This window comes from Meleagris gallopavo, chromosome 1, assembly GCF_905368555.1.
Source record: "Meleagris gallopavo chromosome 1, MGAL_WU_HG_1.1, whole genome shotgun sequence".
In the NCBI taxonomy this organism is placed as follows: Eukaryota; Metazoa; Chordata; class Aves; order Galliformes; family Phasianidae; genus Meleagris; species Meleagris gallopavo.
The window spans coordinates 37,677,876-37,691,893 of record NC_139404.1 but is presented as its reverse complement, the minus strand read 5'-3'; the positions used below and the strand labels follow the sequence as shown (position 1 = coordinate 37,691,893).

Genomic DNA, 14,018 nt, shown 5'->3' with positions numbered 1-14,018 from the left:
ACTTCAGCCATTCCATGATTCTGTTTAAACCTACATGTCTTTCATCACCCAGATACTACAATTAGGTTCGGAACAAACACAAGCCTATTCTCAGAATGTAAGAGAGCCTCATCTCTGTCAAGGAAAAAGGAGAAAAACTTGCAAGACTAATAGGGTAAGTCTACATGAGCAAAAGTAGTTTAAGTTTCCAAATCCAAATCATTATATTATAAAGGAAGTAAATATTCATGTCAGCAAAGAGCAGGTGTGATAGGACAGGAGAATATGGTTTCAAACTAAATGAGGGGAGATTCAGACTGGATATAAGGAAAATGTTGGGTTTTTTTGTTTTTTTTTTGCTTTTTAAGAGTGGTGAAGCAGTGGAACAGGTTGCCCAGACAGGCAGCTGAAGTCCCCACCCCTGAAGATATTCAAGATCAAGCTAGACAGGACTCTGAGCAACCTATCTACCTGTAGGTGTTCCTGTTCATTTCAGGGGAGTTGGACTAGAGGACCTTTAATGATCCACTACAACTCAAACGATTCCATTATTCCATGATTAACAAACTTGTATGCACTTCTAAAGAAGAATAAAAAGTAAAATCATGTATTTCCCATAGCCCCTACAGAAGCTGAATAGTTACCGTAGTATAGCTAGAAAACTTTGAGTTCAGGGATTGTTATTACAGTGTTATTTATATCATTTATAATTATATTATTTATTATATTTTAAGTATACAAATCAATATACAACTTTAATTCATCTTTTCTGAAGTGCTTGAAATAAGTGTTAATTCAAACTTGGAAAGGCATGCAAAGGACACTGAAATCATGCTTGATTACACTGGCGGGGATTTATTAAGACTTACTCTTTAAAAGAAAGAGTTATTGTCAAGAGACCTGTTAGCAAGATAATAGGACTCAAATTTTAAAGTAAGATTTTAGCATCCATGTACGTACACATGTACACAACACACACAGCTTCTCTCATAGTGAAGCATTATATGCTCAAATAAATAAATAGGCCAAGTCTGTATATAAACATCAGGGCAAGTAAACACAGTGAGATTTCATAATGACAAAACATTATAAAGGATATCTATACTTCATTAATGCTATGCTTTAAACAACTGTGCAAATACAGAACATTTGCAAGATTTTTCGAGTGTAAGAATATGGGTTTTTCATTTTAGATAACTTGTGAACAAAATATAAAACTTGTTCCTAACCAAAGAGTTTTTATTATCTTGCAAAGATAAGATAAGAGCATTATTTAGCTTGCAAAAATAGTGATTATGTAAGATTGGCCTCCTCTTGTGCCTATCTTACTCTCGACCATACCCTAAATACTGTTTCACCAAAAACAATTTTAAGATAAAAAATGATTGTTGCAAAATGCAGTTTTTAAAAATTGTATACACACAGATCATTTTCTGTAGCAAATGTAGTATTTGTTTTACAATACAGTAGCACTTTGCAGCTGAAAACAGACCTAAATCAATTAATTTCATATTCATACTCTATCAGAGTCACTGGATTGTATTGTACCTCACTTGATATTTGAAAGAACAAGTACAATATGGAGCTGGAACAGTATTTGCAAGACTGTAAAAAGAGTGGAGGGTTTTGACTTCTCTATATGGCTTACAAAGTAAATAAAATTTGTGCTTCAGGCACATACCTGTGGTTGAGTGAATCTATGAAGAATAATGCAGATCAAGTAGCAAAAAAGTGAACAACGTTTTGAGCACAGAGAATGAAAGATGGGAGACAATGTGAAGAGTAGTGAGTACATGTGCTATACTTGCACATCTTACATATCTAGCAATAATACAAGAGGCATCAAGATTGTTTTTTTTTTAAATCTAAATATGTATGTCAACTCTTAGTTATTAGACTCTTTACCAATGCCTAAGTTGATGTTTCTATGAAGACTTACACATTTGCTATAATAGTCCTGGTTAATATTTAAATACTAACTTAATTGGAAATAAAGAATAGTAAAGGAATACATCCTAGAATTTGCATATATTACACTAAGATGTAAATTTAAGCCAAGGTACTGCAGGAAATTAAGTTAACAGATACATGTGCACCAGGTAAAATACAGCGGTCTACAGTAAAAGATATTGATTCATCTTTAGTCAGGTGAATGTTTTGCACTTTCTGACTGATAGATACAATTTTTAATTGTTTCATTATTCCAGTTTTGAGTAGAAACTACTTTAAAACGATACTATTTAAAATTTACCTGTCCCTTTGCTATCAGGTAAGCAACAATTGAAGTATGTCCAAACTGGGCAGCCAAATGAATACAGCTACAGCCTTCTCCATCTATTAGCGACGGATCTGCCCCATATTTCATCAGCTGTACAACCATGGATAAGTGACCCTGCCTAAATGCAACAGAACACAGAAAACAAACAACTGAATAACTATATACAGGTATGCTACGCAATTTTAAAATATTTCAAAACAACAAATATGACCTTTAATATATACTTTGACAAAAGTGATCGCCATGACCTGAGTCTGCAATCAAGTTTTTAAATCCTTTCACGTGAGCAGCCAACAATTCTATGCAGCCAACACACAGATCCCATGCAATTGGCTTAGGTGTGTTGTGAAGTAAACAACAAAGTCAGCAACAACAAAGTTATTAGCTCAGATATTTAGCCTATTGTGACTTCTTCCCATCCACATCTGAAACCTTGTTTTAAAAGAGGTCAGACTGATTTTATATATATATATATGTATATTTTTTTTCTAGTATATATTGTTTTTCTACTTTTAAAAACAGTACAGGAGAAAAAAGAAAATAGAAGGCCTACTTTTTCTCCATACATTTGAATCTCATCTATTTGGCAGAAAGAATATAGACTTATCCTTCCAGCAGATAGGGTGTACAATTATGAGCACACTTACCGACATGAGCTAAAAAACAATTCATGTGTGTCAGAAGCAGCTTCGCACAATGCTTCACAGAACAGATTATACTTATGAACACCAGGAAGTGTAATCAAACATTTGTGCTATTAACATATAGAAAGTAGAACGTGATCTGCACCAGCAAGAAATACACAAGCTAAGATTTTTAAAGGGGTCTAATAAGACAGTTCTCATCTTTAGTGAAGAAATTATCTTGATACAAACTGATTTTCTCAGTCTTCTTTACTTTCCTGCCTATTTGCTACCAGTTGACTGCCACTACTGAAGGCTGACTTCAATTATTCCAGCCAGTCATCATCCTCAGACCGCCTTCTACATCATAAGATTGATTTAAAGTGCCTCTTAAAATATCTACACACATACTAGAAAACTGCAAGGACAGTGTCACACAAAATCAACCCAAACCCCAGATGGACATACACTGATCTTCAGAAGACTGATAAAGCACAGATCTTCAAAATAAGAATAAAGCAAGTGACTACAGACTCTAATTTTATTACAGACTACAGGCTTTATTTTATTTTCTCCTGTCACAGAAATCTTCCTCTGCATCAGAAAGACATAAGAAAAATCAAACCACATGCTGAAAGCTCTTGTAGCTCAAACATGCCACATTCACAGCATTCCCTGTCATCAGTGACTGAGTTCATCCCTGCACAAGCATTCCCATAAAATACAGCCACTGTATAAATCAATCAGTGGCAGATACCAAGTTAAGAAAAACACAGAGGAAAATCCCAAGACTTTTCCTCACCTTGTTGCCCAGTGCAGTGGGGTAGAATTTAAATCTCCTCCAAGCTGATCAACGATTGCACCTTTTGATATATAGTATCTGTACGACAAAAAAAACAGTAAATGTTAATGCTCATCTTGTTTCAAAAGAAAGGACACACAGTAGGCATGTTGTTCAACATTATGGAAAACACCATGTCTTCATTTAAACTTCCTTTTCAGAGATCAATTTTTTGCCTTTTTGATATGGGTGAGGAGAATAGGTATACCTCTTCCTGTATATTAAGCATGCTGCTATTTCCTAGCTTGGTTCTAAAGCAAAACATAGTAATTGCTATGTATATTAATAAAAACCATGCCACCATATAAGTATCTCAAAAAAAAAGTTTCTTCTAAATTTGTTGGGGTGCTCACTAGGATAAAAAATAATTCTGAATTAAAAGTAAAAGAAATGCTGCTAGAAGACTAGCACAGAGAAATTTGGCAAAGATGACAAAGCTGCATGTAATTCATCTCACAGCATGTATCATCACCACTGGAACACCCCTGCTAATGTCACTGTTCCAAGATTTTATGCTTAAGTTACATTTTAAACCACTTCTTAAGATTCTACACTTTTCTCTGTTGAAGTACAATATTAAATAAAGAACAGAAATATTTGAGTACTTTAAAAATACTTTTAAATGACAGCCTAAAAATTATTTCTTCTTCCAGAACATTTTAAAACAGACAAGCTACCTGTAAGAACACAGTAAGTAATCTGTTATTTAACTGTAGCAACTCGTATTCACAGTCATTTGTAATGTTTCTGCAAACTGCTTTCCTTGCTGTTTTATTTGGCACACAAAACCAGCAGTATTATTTTTCCTTTGTGAAAGAAAATGCACATATTACAAAAACTCATGTTTTTAAAAAAGTAAGGCTGAGAACACTGATTCTTCATTCAGTACCATAAGTGCCAATGGCAAAGAGTTACAACTAATACATTTTTGAAAAGTGCTACCTACCTACAGATTTCTAAGTGCTTGCACATTTCAAGTACCTCTGCCTGTAGACTTTCTGCTTGCATAATACCTTCAAGGTCTATGTGAATCCTACTCTTCTACCCACACAAACCGTCCTTCGAAATCCTCAGCATAGAGTTTCTCATACCTCAATTTTCTGTATGTATTTCAAGGCAGATGGCAAGGAGGACAACAAAAGTAACAGACTGAAAACCATTACTGAAAGCAACTACCTTCTTTCGCTCAAGTGCTTATCAATTCTCAGATTGAAGCTTCAAAGAGAGTCCAGAGGATACCTACAGAAAGAGTAACTGAAGAGTGCATTAGCTAACAATATCCATGCTAAAAGGCAGAGTCCTTTACACAGCAGGTTTAAAGGTATCAGATTCAAAGACTCGCCAGTGTCAGACAAACTGGTTATCTAGCCCTGATCAGTGCAGTACAGTCCACTGCTTTCTGACACCAAAGGAACAAAACTGCAGTATCTCCCTGCTGAAGCTTTTGGACAATTCAACGAGAACAAGCAGGATTATCTGAAAGACCTGGTCCTACGTAAGTGAATAGACAAAGCTTATATAAGCCAAAGGGACTTTGTTTCATTGTGAAGCAAGATTCAGACACCAAAATATAAATTTCAAAAAGACACCAAGAAGCAGATTTAGTCCATTTGGGGAAGAAGTTTCCAAGGCAATCTTGTCTAGAGAAGAAGACAATACAGAAATTCACAAGCAAAGCCTGGATCCATCTCACTGATGTGACAGCCACTCACAGGGAGGTGAACATTAAACAGATTGTCTCCATTCAAACAGTAGTCCCTGCAGAAATGCAGAATATGTTCAGATTTTACTGAGCGGCAGCACTGCTTGCTGGCTAGTACATTTTATTTAGAATGACAAACTTACAGTTTGACAACTGAGAAAAGACAAGGCGACCATCTCCTGCCAGATGGTGCACTGAAATAACTTATGTTTATTTAAGGGTGTTCTAGACTAAGTTGAGATTTATCACTACTTCAGTATACATAGATGGTGAGTTTTTTGCAAAACTAATCCAATAACTTGATCTTGCCTAGGCAGATCTCTCTCAATTTTGTGCTTGGTGAGAACATTATTGAAAGGAGAAACTAAATGATTCGACTCTCTGTGAGTCATCCAGAAATCCATGCCAGGTGTGCAAATCTTACTTAAGCAAACTACTTACATTCAAAGCAAGCAGATCTTATAATAGGTTGGCTTAGGAAGAAAATACTTCCAGTGATTTCCGCATTAGAATCACTAAGTCTTGGCCAAGCTCTTGAAAACTGCCAATGCTTGGATTCAGAAGCTGTGGAATTAAAGTGCATGCAGTTGCTGTTGCTAGAAAGAGGAAAAGCAGAAGACAGATCCTTGTCTGGAGAATATTAAGGGCAGCATCTGGTGAAATGCAGTCACTAGGTAACTGTAGAGGTACATGGCTAATTTTGCCTTTTCATAAAATTGAGTCAAAAACAAACAAAAAAATCAGTGCAGTCATTTAAACAGAACTACATTATAAATGTCTGACACTTATGGAACACTTTTCCCTGATCCTGTAGAAATAAAAAAGGGTTTCTGTAGTTTTCATTATGAAGCATCCATGGACTTCATACCTATCTAGGCTGAATCCCAGGTTTTGCAACAGAAGAACATAAAAAAAAAACAAGGGAAGTCTAATTCCAACTTTGCACTCTCCACATACAAACTCTAAACTCCTTCATTGGGATGAAAATAGCCCACAGCTGGTAAGACAGGCACTGAGATCTGCTATTGCAAGAGAAGATCACTTAGACCTAAACATCGCTTATGTGATACCAAGCTCACTAGACAACATATTTAATGTAAGTAGCCACTGCACCTAATGGTCATTAAAAAAAATAATAAAATCAACATTTTAAAGAATGTGATTAGTTCATATAAATCTTTATATATAGTACATACTTCACCAGATCTATCCTGTTGTTGATTGCAGCCCAGTGGAGAAGTGTCACATTTTCTTTGTCTGGTTGTCGCACATCATAACCTGCTTCCACTAACTCTCTACATCGTTCATATATTCCATACCTTGAAGAAGAAAACATTATTTTCAAAGCTGTTATCTTGGGAAAAAAATGAATTGGACAAACACCATAATGATTATGATACTCCATCTTCAACAAAGCGGAAATGAAGCAGAAACATTCAGTTTCTAAGTGAACACAGATCTGTTGCAACAATAGCTTTCCACTTGTAGAAGTTACATGAACCAACTCAAGACTTTATGAAGGACTTCTCTCCACAGGAAACTCTGCTGTATTTGTTTCTCACATGCCCGTTTTCCTTCCTTCCCAGCTCTTGAAGACCTCAATAATTGGACCACCCAATATGAAAATATTTTCCAAAAAATCAGTACAGCAGATAACAAGATCATCAGATCAGTTACAAACGTAACAAACATATTTCAGACATTTTCCATTTTTCCTTCTTAAATAACAAACAAAGAGCACCTAACTCTAACATTAAATATTTGTCCCGTTCTTAGTGGCAATAAAAGCAATGTAGAAAGGCTTGTAAAGAGTACACTTGAATGTTTGTACAACCCACAAGGATTTCCCAAGTCAAAAGCAAAACCTTCAATCAAGGCCAAACCTTCCTCTCCATGCAATATCTGACCTCTACTGGAGCAGAAGTTTAACATCCTCTCAAAGCTGGAATTTCAGTACATTTTCTTTTTTAGAGATGACACAGACTTCGACAACAGAAGGCCTCTTTGCTCCACTTCAGTCACCCAGTTTAACTATCGTTTAGACTTTTTTTCTTAGGGTAGTTACCATTCTTACTTTTTCTTTAATATAGTTGAATGGATCTTCAACCCAGACGGTAATGCCACAGTGAAATCTCAATTGACTCAAGTCAAAGTCAGTAACACTTTCCAAGCCCACAGCTGGACAGTATTAAAAAAAGAAGTATTAAAAAGAAGTATTAGACAGAACCTACTAACGTATGCTGTTCTCAACTTCTCAGGAAAGTTACGCTGGAAATTATAAAAAACACAAGATATTATTGCCATTTCTCTAATCTTTCGAAAGCTTTGCCAAGGAACAGGTCAAAGATTACTGCCTGCCACACGTACTAATTGCAACCAGATACAGCTTGATTCCTCAGACCTAGTAGAAAAGCAGCTATGTCACAAATAATTTGGACAATAAAGCTTTGTTTTCAATCAGGTGGGGGGAGAAGGAGGTGCACGGAAGGACAGTGTGGTTTATGAAGACTCAGATATGCAACCAGTTAGGTAAAACACATGCTCAGACATGTGTAACTGCCAAGAAAATCAAGAAGGTTCTTAGTCTGGCCAATCTTTGAAGTTCAAGTCTAGATCAAAAATATGACCTGACAAGTGATTGCTCAAATGGGTTAAGATACAATTCCTGGATGTTCATGCAGTCAAAAGCACCACTGAAAAAGGTTTATGGAAACCAAAGACAAATCAGCCAAAAATGAGGAGAAGTGAAAAAACACAGCAAGAGGGGTAACAGCAGGGCTTCTGAAAGCAAGATAGCAAATTCTGGTCTTACTGGGCAGTACATAGAGTTGAATAGGGCAGTTGGAAGGGAACATTTCCAGTCAGTGGGAACCTCCCCAGCCTACAAAGACCCGCAGGAATCCAGCTATAAAATATCTGCTAACTCCTTCAATACTATGGGGTGAATCTCATCAGATCCCATGAACATTCAACTCATGGTCCCTTGCAACTGAAAAGTTGTTTCTCTCCCATGGTTCTCCAGCACAGAGGACCAGGCAGTCCAAGTCATTATGTTAAACATTGATGTACAAAAAAAAAAAAAAAGAAAGAAAAAGAAAAGGCATTAAATCCCTCTGCCTTTTACTCATCCTTACTTCCTAGGTGACCATCAAGTATCAGTCCAATGTTTTCCTCAGACCTTGCCTTTTTTCATTGTCTGACATTATACTGACAAGTTGAGCTCCGGTTTTTTTTGTTCTCTCCCAGGAGATGTAAACTGCAGCACTGTACTGCCCCTGCGAAGCAAGACTTTGCTTCCAGACATATATTTTCTTCTGCTGCCCTTGTTCCAAGAGTTCCCCATTCAGTCAAGCTAGTCTTCTACCCCACTTGCTTCGTTTGTGGCAGAGTGGGACTGCAAACCGCTGGGCTTTTAAAAGGTGGTTCTTGAAAAGCAATCCTCTAAGAGATCTGCAAACCCACTGGGTGTGATTCCCAAGGCACACTGACAGCTAACTCCCCAACTAGCTTCAAGCTTGCTCTCCTACAATCCAGGGTGGCAACTCTGCTGACTTCTTTTCTCATTTCGTCAAAAACTTTGAGCTCAACTATTTCATGATCTGTGGCTAAGACAGCCAACTACCATCGTATCTCCCATAAGGCCTTCTCTATTCTCAAGCAACAGATTTAAGAGTGTAACTTTCCTGGTTAGCTCACTAAGTACTTGTAACAGGAAATAGCCTTCAACATGCCTTAGGAATTTCCCAGACTTGCTTATCTCACGCAGACATTTTACAACGTCCAGAGGTTATAACTGATTATAAAAGCTTTAATGTGAGGTGGAATTCAGTAACTATCTAATTTATTGTCACAAGAGGCCATAAGGTTCTAAACACACAAAAATCACCAGGCAGAAAAGATCACGAATTTACAGCAATTCATTCCTGTTCCAGGAAAAAGCACGCACTCCACAAGAAAACAGTGAATTTGATGCAGTCCTGGTTTCTTGAACTCTGCCCTAGAAGCACAGCACCCTTCTCTTACATAATAGCTAGTCTTCTTTCATCAGTTTGCCACAGTTGACTTGGCACTATCTTCTGCAAGAGTTCATGACACACTGTTAGATTACAAAATATACATTATACTCACCATACTCATAATGTAGCTATATAGGAGTATCATAGAATGGCTTGAGTTGGAAAGGACCTCAAGGATCATAAAGTTCCAATCTCCCTTCCACAGGTGGGGTTGGCAGCCATTAGACCAACGACTAGATCAGCTTGCCCAGGGCCCCACCCAACCTGGCCTTAAATACCCCCAGAGATGGGGCATCCACAATCCCTCCGAACAACCTGTTCTGGCAATTCCCTTCAAGAAAGAGGAAGGAGGAAAAAAAATCAAATCTCACAAGAGGTTTGTACATTAATATAACAAATTCTGCACTTGGGTGAATTCTGGAGGATGATATTTGTAAATATCAACGGAGTATAATTATGAAGGTATATTACTAAGCTTGTTTTGTTCTTGGGAAAAATTTGACTAGCTCTTCTAGAGCAAGAATAACATTGTGTAAGCTCATTTCATTATTACAATCTAATGTCAGCAGTAACTAACGTAGTATCTCATTTTTCATCATAAGTCAAAGATACCTAAATTTAATTAGAAACTCATTTCAAAAATAGTGTTGTAGAATCCCTTTCCATGTTAAATATGGAATCCATTTTTGTCGGCAAGCACAGAGTGTTAGAAACAGACACTGCCAGCTTTGCCATAAGATCAACACAAAATACACAATACTAGGAAGGAATCTCTTCTCAGAGAACACATCTCTAAGCCAAGCCAAGCCAAGAGTTTACTCCCTCATCTTGCTATCACTGCAAATTCAATCAAAGCTATTTTAGCTGGAAATGCAATTAGTAACAAAATTATCATTTTTTCCCCTTACTCTTTTCAAGTCTCATTCCATTAACGATGGCAGTTATTAACACACAAACAATATAGGAATATGTGAAACAGAAAGGCAGCTTTGTTTTCAACAGCAAAGCTGCTCCTGAGCAAACTCAAGAGCTGCTTAATGAACCATGAACAATGATGTTGAGAAATGAAAAAGTCAGTTGTTGCATGCATTCCAAAGTCTCAGAGCAGGTAGGTAGTTGTGGTTATATTGGTGATTGGTTTACAGAAAAGGAAACTCACACCATTCCATTTGAACTATGATTATATTGCTGAAAATGGTATGTGTATATCCACAAAAAAAATCCACGGGCTAAAACAACAAGCAGGTAAAGAGCATGCATACCTCTGTCAAAGTCTGCCCATCCTGTCCTCTAAATGGTTGAAAATAACAGTAGTATTTGTAACATTGGCCAGCCCTCACCAATTACCACAATTCTGGAGGATTTTTTTCTTCTTTCGTAAGTATACTATGAATGTTCTCAAATATATCCAAATTCTTTATTTCCTCAGCAAGCTTCAGCACAGATCCTGCAAGCACTGCACTGCACTATTTCACAATGCACACAAATCTCATTTTGAATGATCTCAGTGCTAAAACTAATAGAAAGTTAATCTTGCAATAAGAAAATCATACTTGGGGCACAAGGAATCAATCTTGCAGAAGCCAGGAAAGTAGTTCTTAATATCATTAATGTTTAACACTAACGTTCAGAATATTACTTAACACACTTCCAGCATAGCTGGATTAAATTGTCTCAGAGGTGGTTCTAGTCATAACCCACCATAAACTTCTCCATCTGTGAACAATAACTACCTTTTCATAGTTTCATGGCTTGACCAATTTTAAACAGTCAGCAATCAACTTTAAGTCACTACATTAACATGGTGCCTCTTCTAAGTCACATTCAAAGTTAACTCCAGTCTTGAACGATGCAGGTGCTTAACATAAGAGATGGAAAAAGTACTAGTATCTTGTCTATTAACTCTAACTAGATGTCTTTGGACATGTTATAACATTGCCAGTGAAAAATGCCCCTTCTTATAGATGTGTGTAAAAATGATAGTAGTTGGTTTTTACTTCAGCAGAAGTTTCTGCAAAACAAGGAAAGTATTCTGTTGGTAAATCAATAGATCCATTTCTAGGCAAGATCTTAGGAGGAACGTAACAGGAGAAACGCACAATCCTCTTTGCTATGAGAACATTGACTGAACTGTTCTTTCCTATACAAAGCTTTAACTTGATCATAAGAGGTTATCAGATTTTGTAGTTCAGTGCATAAGCACGTTAATTGAATAAGTGTCCAAACTACAAAGTAAGATAAAGCACATAAACATTCCAGCAGGAGATGAATGGCAAAGAATAAAAATTCTGGAAAAGCATGTAGAGTTAGCAAGCTTTTATTTTCACCTGCTGAATGCATCATTTTACTAACACTTTATTTCTCTGTAATTAAGTGTCAAGAAAATCAACATTTTAAAGTCAAATTTTACAAACAGTATCTATAGAATGCAGAGAAACTAAAACATTTTTATTCATTTTTTTTTAATCAACTTTATAGTTTAAGGAGCTGTTTCTCATTTCAATTTTGTACAAAAATAACAAACAGCTGATTTCACAGCAGAAACTTTTAATAGTGCAGTACATGAAAAACAGCATGAACAATGACTGACAATAAGTTAAATAACTGACCAGCTACTCAAAAGTTGTGACTGCTTTCTCCACAGATTATCAGAAACTTGAGAGCCCACAGTTCTACTCTGAAATGCACCTTCCATCTGTCAAGAAGCCTACAGTTTCAATGGTCTTACGTCAAATGTCAAATATTTTGGATGACATATTTGTCTTTTGAAGCATTGTGGGTTTTTATTTTGTTTTAAAAGGAAACAACATGATATGCAACTGTATTATAATTAGGCTATCCAGTCAGTCCTGAGACCAATTGAGTTTCTTCCACTACCAGTAAGCACCCCAGGTATCATTTAATGTTATCATTCTATGAAAACCATAACTTCCCTTCTTCTAGGGAAGGTTGAAAATGTTCTGAAAGGGGAAAAAAAAAAAAAAAAAAAAAATGGTGCTGCCAACTTTCATTGAATGATATGCATTCAATGTAAAACACTGAATTGAAAACAAAGAAAAAAAAAAAACACAAAAAAGCCAACAAACCACCACCAGAACTTAGAAGAATGAAAATAATTCCTATTCTGTTTTGCTACCTTTTTCTTGAACTTACTGATTTAGTTAGAGAAGTTCTAGAAGACAGATAAGCATTCTTTTGTATTTTTCCTTTTTAGCAAAGCTTTTTGTGGCATCTAACTTACGTTAGCAATGAACTGAAAAGTAAACTAAATCACTTTATTTTAATCAAAATGAACCATGAGTTTTAAGGACAAGTGCTAGAAGGTAAGGTCATCTATTTTCATTCAAGTAAGAGAGGTTATATTTCTGCAAAAGTCACTACATTGTTCATTTTAATAGGAACTGTGTATCAGTGATGCACCTCTTCCCAATAGCTGCTCATCAAGCGAAACTTCACTTTCGATACTAATGTGGACACCATATTTCTAAAGATTTTGTTGTTGCTGGTAAGTTACCGCTGAGTTAATGTAGTAGCAGCTTTATTTTATTCCAAGCCTTACAATACTTGGTAGGGTTATTTTCTACCTTAAACTTCAGAGTTTCCCACATTTTACGTAACAGGGCTTTCAAACTGCTGTAAAAACTTAACCCAGTGAAAACTTAAAGTAGAGGTGGTTTCCTCTAGTCTGATTGTTTTCATGGAATACTACTAACATAACTTGATCGTATACCTATGCTGACAGCCACCTATCCCTGAGCTATGATGGCAAACAGAGTTCTCTCTTGCAGACAGGAGAACACAGGATCATAGAACACACTGAATTGGAGGTGACCCATAAGGATCATCAAGTCCAACTCCTGGTACAACACAAGACCACCTGAAAAAAAAAAAATAAAAATCAGACTACGTCTGAAATCATTGTCCAGATGCTTCTTGAACTCTGGAAAGCTCAGCATCATGACCACCGCCCTGGGCAGCCTGTTCTACTACCTGACTACCCTCTAGTGAGAACCTTTTATTAACACTCAACCTGACCTTCCCAGATGCAGCTCCATGCCACTCCCTCGGGTCCTGTCACCACTAGAGAGAATAGATCAGCGCTGCCCCTCTGCTCCCCTCCTGAAAAGCTATAAGCTTCAATGAGTTCTTCCTTCAGTCTCTTCTTCTCTGGGCTATACAAACCAACTTCAGCTGCTCTTGATACACCTCCCCCTCTAGACTCTTCATCTTTGCATCCCTCCTTTGGAGGCTCTCATAGTCTCCCAAAACTGCACACAATACTCAAGGTGAGGCCACACCAGCGCAGTGAAGAACAGCACAATCACTTCCATTGGTCTGCTGGTGATGCTGTGCTTGATGCATTCCAGGTCATGGCTGGCCTTCCTGGCTGCTTGGGCACACTGCTGACTCATGTTCAACTTGGTGAGAGTGGCTCACCAGTGCTTCATCCCCCAGTCTGCATGTATAGACATCTCACCAATCTCATCACAACAATACTGTGAAGGAGCGTAACAATTAACAGGCCTGTCAGTTACAGGTTAGAAGAGACCTGAAAAGAATTAAAATCCATCAGTTGTAA

The 14,018-nt window shown here is 36.9% G+C and overlaps 1 protein-coding gene and 1 long non-coding RNA gene across 2 annotated transcripts in view; one reads left to right on the top strand and one right to left on the bottom strand.

Moving 5' to 3' along the window:
* The window catches only part of ZDHHC17 (zDHHC palmitoyltransferase 17), a 73,505-nt gene that overhangs the window by 41,393 nt on the left and 18,094 nt on the right, over positions 1 to 14,018 (bottom strand). The window contains exons 3-5 of the mRNA XM_085221623.1: positions 6,620 to 6,742; positions 3,683 to 3,760; positions 2,231 to 2,375 (exon numbers count right to left, since the gene is read on the bottom strand). Of these exons, the coding sequence (XP_085077749.1) occupies positions 2,231 to 2,375; positions 3,683 to 3,760; positions 6,620 to 6,742 (346 nt within the window). The remainder of the gene's footprint in view (positions 1 to 2,230; positions 2,376 to 3,682; positions 3,761 to 6,619; positions 6,743 to 14,018) is intronic.
* On the top strand, positions 2,286 to 12,432 carry LOC146545256 (uncharacterized). The gene is made up of 4 exons (XR_014882677.1): positions 2,286 to 2,424; positions 4,375 to 4,411; positions 9,645 to 9,815; positions 12,084 to 12,432. It is a non-coding gene; the product is annotated as an uncharacterized LOC146545256 (long non-coding RNA).